The sequence below is a fragment of the Ictalurus furcatus genome, chromosome 8 (assembly GCF_023375685.1).
Source record: "Ictalurus furcatus strain D&B chromosome 8, Billie_1.0, whole genome shotgun sequence".
Taxonomy (NCBI): Eukaryota; Metazoa; Chordata; class Actinopteri; order Siluriformes; family Ictaluridae; genus Ictalurus; species Ictalurus furcatus.
The window spans coordinates 1842870-1858786 of record NC_071262.1 but is presented as its reverse complement, the minus strand read 5'-3'; the positions used below and the strand labels follow the sequence as shown (position 1 = coordinate 1858786).

Genomic DNA, 15917 nt, shown 5'->3' with positions numbered 1-15917 from the left:
CTAATGCCGAAGCCCTGGGTGACTGATCGGATGGTCGGGGGTTCAAGCCAAGCTGCCACTGTTGGGCCCTTGAGCAAGGCCCTTAACCCTCTCTGCTCCAGGGGGCGCTGTATCGTGGCCGACCCTGCGCTCTGACCCCAACTTCCTAACGTGCTGGGGTATGCGAAGAAAAGAACTTCACTGAGCTGTAATGTATACGTGACCAATAACGACTCCTTATCATTAACTGGTGTTTTGAGTGCAGTTTGGCGGGTGATGCGGCTAAGGGCAGGCACTGGTTCCGAATCCAATTTAATCCAGTCTTTAAAGTTTCCTGTCTTCATCTTTTCTTTTATATACCATGTTATAACGGGAAAGAGACTGATAGAGAGCGAGAGCGCGATAGAGAGAGGGGTGGAACAAGAGAACACAAGTGACTGACTCCTACAGCTCTTCACAAATGGAGTTAATTAAAGGGAGGATTAGTGTGGAAAGGATCCTGGGTTTGTTTTGGAGATAAAGCCTGATCACGTTGACAGAACTCTGCACTCTGAAACATGCGGACGCACACACGGGCACAGAAAGGAAAAGAAGAATAAAGCCGTACTATCAAGGTCTTTATGTCTTTAGCCCTTCTTGGTGTTTTCAGGCTGCAAAGCATTTATTGGCTTTTGGATTTGTAATGTAGATTAAATTAAGCCTGCTGGATTTCTCCTCTCTGCAACATTCTTTATAGGAATGAACTTTAACTATCGCTAATAACTTATAACGACTGCATCAGACAGCCAGTATGTATAGTGCCCTAACCCTATTTTCATGCCAAACTCCAAGGACATGGTGGCTCAATAGTTAAGGCTTTGGGTTCCTGATTAGAAGGTCAGGGGTTCAAACCCCAGAACTGCCAGGCCCTTAACCCAATTCCTTCCAGGGGTGCCATACCATGCACTCTGATCCCCAACTTCCTGACAAGCTGGGATATGTGTAAAAGAACTTCATTGTGCTGTAAATGTGACAAATAAAGGCTTCTCTTGTTTTTTGGATTGCTGCGTCTTAACACACTCGGAGGAAAGCCCCATCTGCCCTCTACATGAGCTCACAGATGCCTGCAATGTCCTAGTGTTGCTGTGATTGACAGGGCAGCAAGAGTAATGTCATCCCTCCAACCCTGAGAGCAGAGCCAAATTTGCTGTCTTGACTCTCGTCCATGAATGGCTGGGGTATCATTGGGATTCGCATTCACTTTGGGAGTAGTGATGAGAAGCTTCTCCCACTCCAACACCATATTACTTGTCACATTGGGCAAGACCAAACCCCTACAGATATGAGTGGAAATGATCCACTATGCATTCCGTAGGCTTTTCATATTTATAGACACTATTGGGTTATATACACCATTCTTTAACAAGTGTTAAAGCATTCTTATTGCATCGATGAATCTATTTGAGATGTCGTTGAAGACGTTCCTGTTGGGACTTGTGTTTAAAGCATGTTAGAATTTCCGAGTTGGAGTTGTTTGGTATCCTGAATGTGAAAACTGGAAATGCTGGTATTTATAAACGCCTTAACAACAGATTAAGACAATAAGGCTTTATCACCGGCTACGTGTGTTGCTCTGTCCTGTTCCTTCCAGGACGCCTCAGTTCCAAAGTGGTCTCCTTTCTCTTACTGTCGTGTAGCTGTCATCATCAGAGGAACAACAGCTTACTCCAAGTTAATATATGAAAGAAATCATGACAGTGGTATCATAAGGGTTCAAGCTGAATGGCATATAGAGTCTTGTGAGTCAAAGTAATATTGTACATTTTAACATGCGCAGACCTAGATGTATATCATCAGGCAGTTAAATCATTAAATGGTTTTTAAATGTTTAGAACTGGAGTTAAAACCGTCAAACCCAACCACGCTAATAAAGCAGAGAGCTTAGGTGAGATAATCCTTCTTTAACACAAACACATCTCACATTTCTGTGTAACTCTGAGATTAGCATGCCACCAGTTAACGTTGTGGGTAGTGCTAGTTATCTGTGTTTGAGATAGCATCATAGTGGATAAAAGTTTGGAGCAGGGTCTGGTTACAGGTCCCAGGAATCCCTCAAGGTTCTAATTTGGGCGCTGCACTGATTACTGATGACAGGAGCCACAGACGGCTGGTCTTAATGTGTTTATTTAAACTGGGACAAAAAGGAGAAAAGGTATGAAGAGCTGCAGGCAGTGAACAAGAGAAATGGGATCGTATTACTTTAAAATCACACTGCAGGGCACACGTTTTCCTTAAGGGGTGGAGTTTTTGCTCTGATGTCTTTTGATTGGCCCGCTAGATACCCCCTCAAATGAACATACCAGACTCTGAGTCCCACACATCCACATTGAGTTTGTGAAGCATGGAATCAGGATCTGTGTGTGAGTGAGTAATGCTTTTGGATAGCTCTGCTTGACAGAGAGAAGCTGTTAGATAGCTGATAATTTTTTTAAAAAAACAAACAAACAAAAAAAAAAACAACTAATGTATCTGAATTTTTCTGGTAGATATTGACAGAATACTCAAACAATATATTTCTTTTAGCAATTATTCATAACTTATGATAGAAATGGAGAGGAAACTCCATTTAAAATATATATATTTTTAGTCATGATTTGAAATCAATTCTGCATAGTAATTTCACACTTGCTGTTCATAATAATCAGAAATGCTACAATTGATCATTTATTTTAAATGATATATAATTTCGAACATATGTTAGATTTAATGTAGTCATTTATCTTTCTATGTCTTTGTAAATGTAGTGTGGTAGCTTGAGACCTACAGAACTAGACAGACGGTTCAAGATAGATAACACATACTGTATAAAAGTGTAACAAATAGAATGGCTTATTGGTGTTGTTAAGCTGAATTTCTGAGTATTTCCTTTCGCATCTTGGAATGCTTATCTAAGGACTAGCAATTACAAAGCTCTCACACAGCCATGCTTCAGTTTTGGCTTCTGTTTGTGGCCGGTTTAAATTTCTGCGAGGGTCAGTATCTTGACAACGCTCACATCGTTATCCAGTATAATGTCAAGGAGGAACAGCCAGCAGGCACAAGGGTGGGTCGCCTGTTGGACAACCTACGTCAGAAAGGAGAGACTGGATCATTGGAGGACTTCCGGATTGTGGAGCATGGTCAGACCCTACCATTCACAGTGGCCAAAAGAGACGGGGTGGTGTCAACACTGGGCCAGCTGGACCGGGAGGAGTTGTGTCGTGGAGCTGACCAGTGTGAGCTGGCCTTTAGTGTTCTTTATAGGAAAGGTGGAGCGGTGCACTTCCTGCGTGTTAGAGTGGAGGTGATGGATCTGAATGACCACAGTCCTAGCTTTCCTAACCCAGTGCAGGAGGTGGAGATCTCAGAAACAGTAGGTCTGAGGATGCGTATCCCATTGGACCGTGCTGAGGATCCAGATGCAGGTTCCAATGGCCTGCAGACCTACTCTCTTTCTCCAAGCCATCACTTTGCTCTGGATGTCCGTCCCTCTGGAGGTGCCAAACAGCCAGAATTGGTGGTTATTAAAGAACTGGACCGGGAGAGGGAATCATCCTTTGAATTAACATTATTGGCTTGGGATAAAGGGAACCCACCCAGGTCTGGCACCACCAAAGTCAAAGTCATAGTTTTGGACTCCAATGACAACAGTCCAGAGTTTGAGAAGAGTGCTCCAATAGTTGAGCTTCCTGAAGACACAGTCCAAGGCACAGTAGTCATCAACCTTCATGCTACAGATCCTGACCAGGGTGCTAATGGAGAGGTTGTGTACTCACTCAGTAAGCATGCCCCATTAGATGTGCAGAGACTTTTTAGTGTTGATCCTCAAACAGGTGCTGTAGTTTTACAAGGTCTTTTAGACTTTGAAGAAAAAAGAGCCTATGAAGTAGACGTACAAGCAAAGGATCGCGGTCACAATGCTATCCCATCCCACTGCAAGATGCAAGTAAGGGTTCAAGATGTCAACGACAATGCACCTCGGATACACATTACATGGACTCCACCAGATTCCCCTGTGGCAACTGTGTCAGAAGGGGCATCAAATGAGACCTTTCTGGCTCTTGTGATGGTGTCTGATGCTGATTCAGGTCCAAATGGGGAAGTGAAAGTCCAGATACAGCAAGGATCAGGCCCATTCCGTCTCAAGCAAATCCATGGCGACAACTACATAATTGTTACTTATGGTAGCTTAGATCGGGAGCAACAAATGGAGTATAATATTACTCTTCTCGCTCAGGACAGTGGGGTTCCTTCTCTGTCTTGTGTCAGGTATCTGACTGTCCATGTCCTGGATGAAAACGACAATGCACCGATATTTTCCAAAATTCTCTACACTGGTGTCTTCCATGAGAATAATGCACCTGGATTTCATGTCTTGACTTTGGAAGCCCATGATGTCGACTTGGATCTTAGTGGACGGGTGTCATACTCAATTAGAGAGTCAAACGAACTTGGGACACCAACTTCTTCCTTCTCAGTCCACCCAACCAGTGGGGCTGTTATTGCTCAGCAGTCATTAGACTATGAGGAATCACCAACATACTCCTTTATTGTGGAAGCAGTAGATCATGGCTACCCTCCAATGACCAGCAGTGCTACTGTGCTTATTATGATTGAGGATGTTAATGACAACTATCCCATCATCAGAGAACCGCTTCCCAAGAAAGGTATTGCAGTAGTGAGTGTTCCAGTTAATGAAGAAAAGGGGGAGATTGTGACAGAACTGAAGGACAAAGTTCATGGAACCATACATCCATTGAACAATCATTCTTCCCAATACATGCTTGAAGGTTTTTTGGCCACAACCATATTAGCAAGTGACTCTGACTCTGGTCTCAGTGGAAAACTCCAATTTAAAATTATAGAAGGGAACCCCTCCAGGCTGTTCTGGTTAGACGAAACCACAGGTCAATTATATGTGAACACCACCAATGCTACAGAATTGATTGGCAAAGCTTTTAAAGTGGTCATTGCCGTGTCAGACATGGGAACACCCCCACTTGTCACACAGACAACCCTGCAGGTAACATTCATCAATCTTCGTGACCACCTTAAGAACTCTGCTCCTGGACAACAGGCTCAGTTCAGCTTCACAATGCTTTTAGCTATCTGCATTGGGGGAACCTGCTTGCTTTTGCTGCTAGCTGTTGCTTTGGTTACCACATTCTGTCGCCCAGAAAAACGAGACACTCGCGCTTACAACTGCAGACAAGCTGAATCTACCTACACTAGTCACCCTCGCAGACCACAGAAAAACATTCAGAAAACAGATATACATCTGGTTCCTGTCCTAAGGGGTCGAAAAGATGACCCGCCTGAAGAGGAATCCCAGCCACTCTCATCTGGTTCTCCTCTGCCAGAAGCAGCTCACCCAGAAGGCCAGCTCAGTCTTTCCCCAACGCTTGCTCACCTGGTACAAAGTCAGGCTTACTCTGAAAATAATGGCACCCTTCCATTCACTCAGAGCAAGACACTCAGGAAACCTGGGAGCATAGAATGCCCGCATACCCCTACGACACCCTACCGAACCCTGCGCAAGGCACGAAACCCTTCCTCCTCCTCATCCTTGCACTCACAGACCAACACTCTGAGACGCCAAAAGCCTGAAGAAGTAAATACACCGACTGACACCCAAGCTGTTGTCTCCGGTCCTTTCACACAGACCACATTGAGGAGGATGAAAAACTCCGAAAGAAATGGAAGGCTTGAGGAACAAGACCACAGACAAATACTGAGAAATTTGGTGCGCTTATCCATGGCTGCTCTCGGAGAAAACTCACTTGAGCTATCTTCAGCTTCACCTGAGGTGCAGGTAAGAGAGCAATGTAAAAAAAAAATATATATATATATATATATATATAACATACTATATATCATTTATAAAGAAACTTATTTGCGTTTCATGCATATCAAAGTTATGAGAGTCAATTCATGTGTTTTGCCACGCATTAGAGCTGTCTGTGTGAATCGGGGTCTAGTCTATGTATTGGTGGCCCGAGGGGACAACTGACAGATGATATTGGGTACTAAGGCATTGAGTTTATTCAGGCATGTCTCAGACATTGTAACCTACACCCTTGTGCCTCAGGAGAAATTGAACAACCTTCAATATCACATGGCAAACTTTTTGAATGAAAGAAAAACACAGATTAACTCAAGGTCTGTCTGCTGAGCATGGAAATGTACTTAGTCTAAAACCAGATACTGTATGTCCACCTTATAAAATATACATAATACAGTCTTGTGTTTGATGTACAAAACATAGGCTTCAGGCAGATGGTAAAACCTGATACTTTTGAACTTGTATCTATAAGAATCCCTCAAACGAACAGCAAAGGCAGCAAGATGTTGAAAAATGCTGAACTTGCATCCCCCACCCCTATCCGTCTTTCCCTCTCTATCCACCCTGCTTCGCCTACTTGGCCTAGTAGGCAGTTTGACTAAAGGAAAGATTTAAGTAGGGGAAATGGAGCTGAAACATTCTGGGGTAAATGACCCTGTGGCAGAGACTGGGTTCCTAAGGTGTATCCTGGCAGGATGCAGCTTGAAGAAGAATAGGCCCTGTGTAGGAATGGTTTCCTGGCTCACTCACCCGGCCTCAACTCTCTCTCTGCCCTCCATCTGACTTTTTTTCTTACTCAGTAACCTGTGTTTCCTCCACCTTCTTCATCTCTGGCTGCATCCGCCCCCTAACAAAGACCAAAAATATAAATCAGGTTTTAGTGAAATGGGAAATGGTATGAAACTGCACGGTACGTTTATTTTTCAGTAGCAGGTGCCAGGTGTAATAGTACTTTATACACTAAAATGTGACTTTTAATGAAACTGAAATGTCAATTCTGAAAGAGTCATAATTAACCATTTGTAATAGTAAGATTTCATTACTTCTTCTTCTTATTATTCCACAGCAGGTGTCTCAGCTGTTGTCTCTGCTGCATCAAGGCCAGTTTCAGCCTCGACCAAATTTCCGTGGCAACAAATATTCCCACAGAGGTGGCCGGTAAGCCCTTTCATTTCTGTGTATTAAGTTTTATTTTTTTGTTGTTCCTCTATTGATTATAATCTTTGTAGTGAAAGATAGAAACATACATGTCCAAAAAAGACAGCATAGACATTTAATTTGTTTGTGAAGCATAGAACGGAGGAACAATGGAGCAGGTGGCTGACTCGTAAACAAGGTACCACACGGTGAATTCCAGAAAATGGTGTCTCATTGCCCTCAGTAGCCACCTTGGCACCGGAGTGATACCTAAAGCAAGCTAGAGCAGGACACAGTGCATGTCTCACTCATATGACTAACACGACAGTGTCAGTAAAAGATACAGTCACCTCACCATTCATCCTACAGCCAGTTTGTGGCTTTCATTTGACTCCATTACAACAAATTAAATAAATGCTATCTCAAAAAGGGAACGGTCTTTTTTTGGGGGATGCCCCCCCCAAAAAAGTAAGTAAATACTAGCCCCAAATCTCTGTGAGCAAACAATATTGAATGTGTCAGAAAATGAGCCTTTGTTTTGCTCTCTCCTCTTTCACTGGACACAAGGTCTGGAGCACAGGATGCTGATTGGCTGAGTACTAAAGACAGCGGGCACGGGGAAAGTGAGCCCGGAGACGTAGACTGGGAGGCAGGCAGAGACTCCCCCGTCGACCCCTTACTGGATGAGGGCCTCACCAACCTGCTCAGCAACCACGGTTCGAGTCTTTAATGCTTTATTCTCAGAGTTATGATAACATGTTTGGGTCAGCGTTTGGTTTCGGCGAATAAATATTGAATAAATATGAGGGTTAGAGAAAGGCTGAACCATAGATTCTCTGAAATCCTAATTTCTACCATATGCTATGTTATTCATTTGCTATGGTGTGTGATTACATGACTTTTGAACTGCGTAAAGTTCAAACTGACACATTACTCCACATGCAAGTGAAACATGTCATGGCATTTAGCCAAAAACGGAGTTATTGCCATGACATTTCATTTACACATGACTAACATTTAAGAGAATGAAATTTCACACTGTTTTTATTCACCGGTGATGCTGTATAGCTGTGGTTCTCAATCGGTGCTTGGATTTTTGTGCACTCTGAGTATTTATTGTTTTATTTCTGTTCTAACAAGCCTGCTCAACTCGTCAGCTAATTATCAGCCTGTCATGTATTGATTCAGGTGTTGTTGAGGCAGGGAAATCAGATAGTAGAGGTCCTCCAGGGCTTGGATCAAGACCTACTGTCCTACAAGCTTTGAGGTTACTTATCCTAGACTTATACTTCAACCAAAACCCTGTAATTCTGCAACCTGAGTGAAGGTTCACTCCCTAAAGCACAATTAACCGAGCTGAGAAATGAAACCAGCTAGCTTTCAGCTCAGATTCCCCAAATGTCAGGTCGAACCTGATGAAACAAAACACTCGTCTGGCTTTAAGTGCGCGTTATCAAAGCGTGGATTAATAGAAGAGTTCATAATCAGCTCGCAATGCCAACAAACATCTCAAGCAGGAAACTGACGACGATATTACTTACTTATCGGATGATAAGGAAACACTTACACGCCCTCGTATACATTTTTCATTACATTTTAGATTTCGCTCTACGTTAGGTCCGATAAAGTCTTGACTTCATATCGAAAAGTAATAACGTTTAAACGTTGGAAATTTCATGCAGATCTTTAACACTGTATTACTTTAAGGCTTCATAGTACTTTATTTAAACATCTGGCTGATGTTATGTTATGTTATGTTATGTTATGTTATGTTATCTTAGGATCCTTTGCCATAAAGGATATCTATAGAATAGTAGCTACTATATGTACAATATTTATCCATTCAAATACCCTTGTCCTAACATTTTCATACCATTTCTGTGCTAAATAAATATATTTTCCTGTGTACTGTGTATACATATATAATGTAAGCAGTAGGTGGACTGTTTGTTTTTAATAGGCCTTTGTATAGAGTGTTAGTAAATGCTGGTATGGGCTTCCTTCCATGTATTGTTCTGACGTTCGTCACATTCTGACTATACTACTGCCTCAGATCCTTCGAATCAAAGGCTCATGGCTTGTTTTTTTTCACTTGCCAGACTTTAAATGCCTTTAGGTTAGGGCAAAAGGTCCTTATCTGATGCTTTTTGAAAGCCGTCTGATGGTTATAGATATGTAATCTCAGAAAGGTGTGTGTGTATGTGTGTGTGTTTGTGTAGCAGAGTTGAGTCAGCCTTCCTCAAGGGTATCATCTGTTAACAGGGTTTACTCACGATGATTAACAGTGACAGTGACTCTCGTCTTTAAAGAATGTTTCGTGTAGAGCGCTCAGAAGTCATAGCTTCTTTGTCCTAAGGCTACTCTTATCCTAAGAGTTCTTGTTACATGTTCAGACACAATAGAACGGGGAGCAAAAGGGCACTGTGTGTGATACAATATGGATTTATATATATATATATATATCTGTGTGTGTGTGTGTGTGTGTGTGTGTGTGTGTGAGAAAATGCAAGTATCTGTTTTCACATGGCTTTGAACACAGTCAGTCTGTGGTGTCTCTATCTCCCCTCAAGCTTTTTTATTCCTCACTCTCTTTCACACTAAAAAGGTGAGAGTAAAAAGGGATACGATGATATAATATAGACATAGACTTTATCACAGGTTGAGAATGCGTATATAACGAAGCGATGGTGAAATTTTCTGAAAGGCGATGTTTATTTAGCAGTTGTAGAAGGACTCTCTAGTGTCAGAGCTTTGTATAAATCAGGGCCGGGGTTTATTCCTTATTTATTCAGGCTGTAATATGTATTATTTAATAGTTCCAGTGAAACTAACTGGTCTGTAGAGTTTAAAGGCTTAAATACGATTTATCCACCCTCTCAGTGGCGGATCGTCCGTAGGGGTAGGTGGGCGACCAAGTACAGTATATCAGCAATCCAACAAATGCTAAGTTTCGTAACGTTCTCACTGTCAACTCCGTACGTTTTGAACTGCGTTGAAATACTAACTGCATCTTTTGAGTGAACAATGATTTTTAAAAACGTTCTTTAGATGTTGTGTAATTCTTCTGCCCCATTTAGCGCCGTCGTTTGCGCACCTGGTGGTCGAAAACGGGAATTGCAACAAGCGCTAACATTAGGACAGGAACCCTATGCTATGCTCACTCTATGAATGTTTTGTGTACGAGTGGGGGAGGGGCACCTGTGATACCTGTTGTATCCAACAGTCGATTTTTGTAAAAATCCACTTCAACGTTGTTGTGATTGTTCCTTCCAAAAATGCTTGGTTTTACTGCGGCTTTTTTCAAAATTTGCGGCGTTTCTCTGTACTTTTTTTTTGTTGTTGTTGTTGTTGATGCTGTTGCGTAAAAGTACTTGAATCGGCGACAGTGAGGTTTGTTGGTAAACGAGATCTTTTAGCTGTACCCGACTTGAATCGAAGGGGGCTTTGACAGAACGCGCGTTGCGATGACGTCACACGATAAAAATCTGGGGTCATTTTAGAAAAATTGCACGCTCCTCTGAATATTCCGGCGTTTCCTTGATGTTGCGTTCATTTCTGTCTTCCATCGCAAAAATCCTGGAGCGACTGCATTTAGTTAGCTCGTAGTGATCGACAAGTTTAATCTAGATTAACTTATCTAGCCAGCTACGTAACTAGCGGTGTTGTGTCTTTAGAGTGCAATTATCAGGAACGAGAGTGCATGAAAATTGCATCAATTGCTTATAAAATCATAAGATCTGATTAAATCCGATAAAGCCGTGATTGGAAAAATTTGTCTACTGGAAGACTTTTTTTTTGTTAGTACTGGGGGCCACACCCATTGTTGACTCGTTAACCGCCTATTACTCTAAAATTCTCTCGATAGTAGCCTATAACATAAGTCGAGTGTGACTTCGAGCCAAAAGCTAAATTTCTTTTGAGACTACGTTGTTATTAATGTTGTCCTGCCCCACCAAAGTCTACCCTGCTTGTTGATACGTTAACATGTGAGTTTGATTGTAAGCAAGTGTTACACAGACTCCTGGAACCGGAAGCCTCGTGGTGCGGTGGTCGTTTGGCTGCGGTCAGGCTTTGTAGGTGATTTAAGAGCGGTGTCTGGTTTGAATCAGCGTATAATTGGGTTTTGAGAGATTAATGCGATCCCTACAGTTTCCCCCTGTAATTATTTTTAACAAGCAGAGAAAGAGTGATCGAGAGAAAGCATTAGATGCTTGTTTATAAAAAGGATTTAGGGAACGAGCAGCAGCGTTCGAGTCCGTGTGTGTGTGTGTGTGTGTGTTAATAAGCGAGGAAGAACAAAGCAGAAGAAGAGAGCTGGTTCTCCTCGAGTGATGTGAGGGAGTGCGTGTGGTTAGAGGTTGTGAGCGTGGGCATTGATGTGGTCCATGTGGGTTTGTTTGATCATGGCCTACCATGTCTGAGCAGTTACGCACACAAACACACCATGCCACCAGCAGCAGCTCTTACGGAAAGTCAAGCGTGGTGCTTTTGTTTCTCAACTCGCTTTAATCTGGGGGCTTCTGATACTGCTCTCGTTTTTGAGGTCCCTCTAGGGAAAATATATATATATATTAAGAAAAGAAATAAAAAACTAGAGCAGCAGATGAAAGCTGGTCGTTTGAGATTCACACCAGCTGCATGCTTTGCTGATTGGACGTTTGATGATTCACGTGTGGTTGAGGACCACAGGAACCTTGCTCTTCCTCCTATTCAAAAACACATGACAGGAGCGAAAACTAAAATAAACAGGCTATGGCAAGCTTAAAGAAAAATAGCTTGCTTCATTCATGTAATGTGAAACGTGTACAGGATGCTTTGGGATTGTTTGTTGATGCAGTTTGGAATGATATGAACAGGAAATGCACAGGGAGGTATTTCAGGCTGCACAGAAATACATTCTCGGATCTGTGTGTGTGTGTGTGTGTGAGAGAGAGAGAGGTTTGAAAAAAGCTGGTAGTGATTATATTAGCTACGTTTTTAAGGCTGTAGGTGTCCTTAGGGGTCATGGTCCTCATTAGTCCAGCAGAGAGGAAACAGGCTAGCGAAATCCAGCTGTCTTCTCTGAAAGCAAGGTCAAAACACAGCTTGCCGAAAGTAACCCGTCGCTGTTTCTCTGTTTGTTTATTCCAGTAATTTACTGACCAATTAGAGCTCGGTCGGCCAACACGAGGACCCCTGCAGTCTGCGTCTTGTTAGCGGTTTTATGTGTCCTCCGACGGATAAGGATAAAATATAGACCTTTTAAAAAAAGACACAGGAAACCGGTTCTTTATTGCGGCTTTTTTTTTTTTTTTTGACGTCCCAACCGTGAACATTCTCTCAGAATTGTAACACTAATGCAAGGGAATCAGTGGCTGACTAAATAAAGATAAATGCCGCCCCTCTTCGTTTCCTCCCATCCTGTTATTCCTTCATGTTGTTTTTCAAGGCCGGAAGAGCATGAAGGTTTGTATCCATTGTATTTGCGTCTTTAAAACGTTTCCTAATCCACATATACTGTAGGCATTGAAGTGGAAGCGCACACACTCCACAAGCGGTTCCACGGTGATATAGTTTTAACCTCAAACATGTTCAACCACAGCGAAAAAGCAAGTCTGAGATTTCAGTCTAAAGTCTAAAGCACGTTTCTCTCTCTCTTCTCCAGACGACGTGTTCTCGGACATCCCTGACCCGGCGTGGATGGCTCGGCTGTCCCTTCCTCTGACCAGCGACTACCACGACAACCTTTATGTCCCCGATGGGCTACCACCCTCAGAAGATCAGAGCTCCACTTTAGGTAGCCCGAATGACTCCGCATCCTTCTCCACCTTTGGTAAGGCCCCAGAGAACACTGGGTCTTTAGGAGGTGAAACCCTGCTTTCGGAAGTAAGCACGCTGTTTGAGATGCTAATGACGCAGAAGGCTGACGCTCAGCCACGGTCAGACATTCTCTACAGACTTTCTGCGGCTTATCGCCGCTCCCTCGGCCTCGACGGTCAGCAAGGCCCGAACGAAAAATCTCCCATAATACGTTGCGCCACTCCAAACCGTTACTGATGTTCACGTGCCACGTGAACCAATGCGAACACTTACCCTTCCCTTCTGTCTCAAACTGCTGTCGGTTTTAAGCAACGTCGACATATCGTCACCTGTCTCTCGGGGAGGTCTGTCTGGGACAGGCCAGCTAAGGCAAAACACAAAGATTCTGTTTCATATTCCCTGGCCGAAACACGTTCATGTACTGTTTTACATCAGACTGAAACTGTGATAATGAGACAAGGAGGCAGTCCCCCCCCCCCCCCCCCCCCCCCTCTGCTTCAGGCTGTAAACTGAATTACTGGTGCTTTCCTCACAAAGTAGTTTATGAGACCTATGGCTTTGTATGGGTTTAGAGAAGGAAACAACTCTTTGTCTTCTTTTAAGACTAAACACCAACAGAACAAATCCTGTCTCTGAGGAGGAATGTGTGAAATGTTCTACCACAATGGACTATGAGCAGTCCCGCTTCCTCTGCCGTAGATAAACTCCTGATTATTGCTTCCTGTTTCTCCTTTGTAAATAATATACTACGCAAAAAGTCAGTATTTGGATTTTTGAAGATCAGAAATAATAGTCGTCGGACAGACTTAATGTCATTTTTTTTTTTTTGGTTTCCCAAACACACACACACACACACACACACACACACACACACACACACACACAAAAGGCATCTAGTTGCTATCGATTTGCGGCGACTCGTTTATAGCGACCCCTTCCTCCACGTTTCAAACATAATAAAGTACAACTAAAAGAAACAAAAACGTCAGAGACGCAAAACCTAGCGCACGGTCGGGGTTGAAAGTTATTGACCTTGGAACACTAGATATAGATTTCATTTCCATACACATTATTAGGAATTCCACGTGCATGGTTTTTTTGGGGGGGCTTTTTGTTTTTTTAATGTTTTTTTTTGTTTTTTTTAAACATGTGAATAACTGAGAGCACTTTGTATATAGAAAACTTTTCTTGTATACTTTTTTGAATGAAATAAACAGTACCGAAACATTTCTTGAAAGTCTTTCAAATGTGCCGAAGGCCATAAAACGGCTCAGACGGTGAATGAAAATACAAATATAAGGCATACGGTTCTTAGGGAGAAAAAAAAGATCCAAAGGGTATATAGTGGCTACTGTTTGTAACCAATATTTTGGAAAGAAAACACACACACACACACACACACACACACACACACACACACACCTAGTGGTACAGTATGGTACAGAAATGGCGTCGTGCTCATGAGACTGGTAAACTGTATCACAGGAACACTGGACACAAAGAAGGAATGCATTACGGAGGGGTCATCAATCCATCACAGGGCACCATGCGCACACATTCACACCAAGGGGCAATTTTGAGTAACCAATCCACCTACTGGCATGTTTTTTGGAGGAAACCAGAGAACCTAGAGGAAACCCACGTGGACATCTAACCAAGGCTCCTGGAGCTGTGATCCAACAACACTACCCACTACGCCACTGTGCCCTCATTACAAGCAAGTCAGTAACGTTCTACTAAAAAGAGTAAAGTCGTAACGACATGCATTTCTTTTGAGATTTGCTTTTGTCCAAATGACAGTTGATCTCTACCACGTCTTTAATCTGTTGGCACACAATGTATTTGTGTGACCCGGTACTGATGTACTCAGATGTACAAATGTCTACAAATTTGGTGGTGACTCTAAACAGCAAGACTGTGATTAGTCTCGATATACTGTTATACTGCTCACTTGCTAGTGCGATGGCTTTGTCTGCACTGGAAGCTTGTTCACATCCTGAGTTCCTGCGCTCTGGGTTGCACAATGGCACCAACATGGCCGAGCTCTACCCTGTGTAGCTCCACTCACCCACTGTTGTGGTTGTTGAGCTCCAACCGTGTGGGAATAGTACGCTAGATTCTTTCACAAACAAGTTGGTCTTTTTTGAGTGAAATATGGTGAACAAATTGGCATTGTCACTGCCAAGTCCTCCGAGTCCCATTCCTGATGCACTTGTATTTGGGTCATGCCGTCTGCCAACTCCTCTACTCTGCATTCCAGCTTATAAAGGCACTCACTCCTTCAGTTCCAGGTGGCTGAGCAGCTGAGCCTTCTGCACTTCTGAACTCGCTTCCGTAGGCTTTCGAAACCCTCTTCATACCTCGATAAAGATGTAGCCGGTTTGAACTGGGACGCATTGCAACGAAGCAGCTTTTTGCGGAAATTCTCAATATAAATGTCAAATGTATAAACTGCCCAAATAAACAAGCCAGATGCGAGCATGGCAAGGAGAATCTCACCGAGACGACATGAGGAAGAAACCTTGAGAGGAACCAGATTCGTGTAAACTCCTATGAGCAACTTATGGAATTTATACAATTCAGATTTGTTTGTGAAGAATAAAGACACCTTGGCATTATTTATACTTGGACGCGTCCGAGACCTCTTCTACATCTGCTCCTTTTATACGCTCGGCAAATAAAACAGCAACATCATCCTCTTACATAAATAGATTCAACAACCGAGACATAATCTGAAGAAGTTTCACAGACGCTTGACGAACAGGAATGGAATAATGAGTCCCTGAACAAAGCGGGGGTCGATATTAAAAGGAATAGTTAGTATCTGGTGGCCTACAGTGCATCTCATCCTCATGGACTGCACCAGATTGGTCAGTTCTTGCTGTGAGATGATCCCTCAGTCTTCCACCAAGTTCTCGATCACGTCTGGAGGGACTCACGCTTACATGTAATTTTCCACTGCGAGGACGATCGGCTGTCCTTCCTGTCTCCCTGTAGCACCGTCTTAGGCGTCTTACATTACAGACATTACAGTTTATTGCTCTGGACACATCTGCAGTCCTCAAGCCTCCCTGCAGCAGGACTACGGCATGTTCACGCAGGTCAGCAGGAACCCTAGGCATCTTTCTTCGGGTGTTTTTCA

At 43.0% G+C, this 15917-nt stretch overlaps 1 protein-coding gene across 2 annotated transcripts; it reads left to right on the top strand.

The window, feature by feature from the left end:
• Positions 1–2367: 2367 nt before the first annotated feature.
• pcdh12 (protocadherin 12) lies at positions 2368–13258 on the top strand. 2 transcript variants are annotated; one of them, XM_053631008.1, is made up of 4 exons: positions 2368–5809; positions 6909–6997; positions 7544–7692; positions 12621–13258. In XM_053631008.1, the coding sequence occupies exons 1-4, from the start codon at positions 2942–2944 to the stop codon at positions 13010–13012; spliced, it is 3498 nt and encodes a 1165-aa protein (XP_053486983.1). In that variant the 5' UTR covers positions 2368–2941; the 3' UTR covers positions 13013–13258. The 2 variants fall into 2 exon arrangements, with proteins under 2 accessions (XP_053486983.1, XP_053486982.1); XM_053631007.1 differs by having other exon boundaries at positions 6906–6997.
• The last annotated feature ends 2659 nt before the right edge of the window (positions 13259–15917 follow it).

Bases quoted from the DNA above. Each gene is read 5' to 3' on its own strand.
- pcdh12 (XM_053631007.1), top strand. From the start codon at position 2,942: ATGCTTCAGTTTTGGCTTCTGTTTGTGGCCGGTTTAAATTTCTGCGAG. The intron at 5,810-6,905 runs GTAAGAGAGCAA...ATTATTCCACAG, and splicing joins CAGCTTCACCTGAGGTGCAG to CAGGTGTCTCAGCTGTTGTC. The intron at 6,998-7,543 runs GTAAGCCCTTTC...ACTGGACACAAG, and splicing joins TATTCCCACAGAGGTGGCCG to GTCTGGAGCACAGGATGCTG.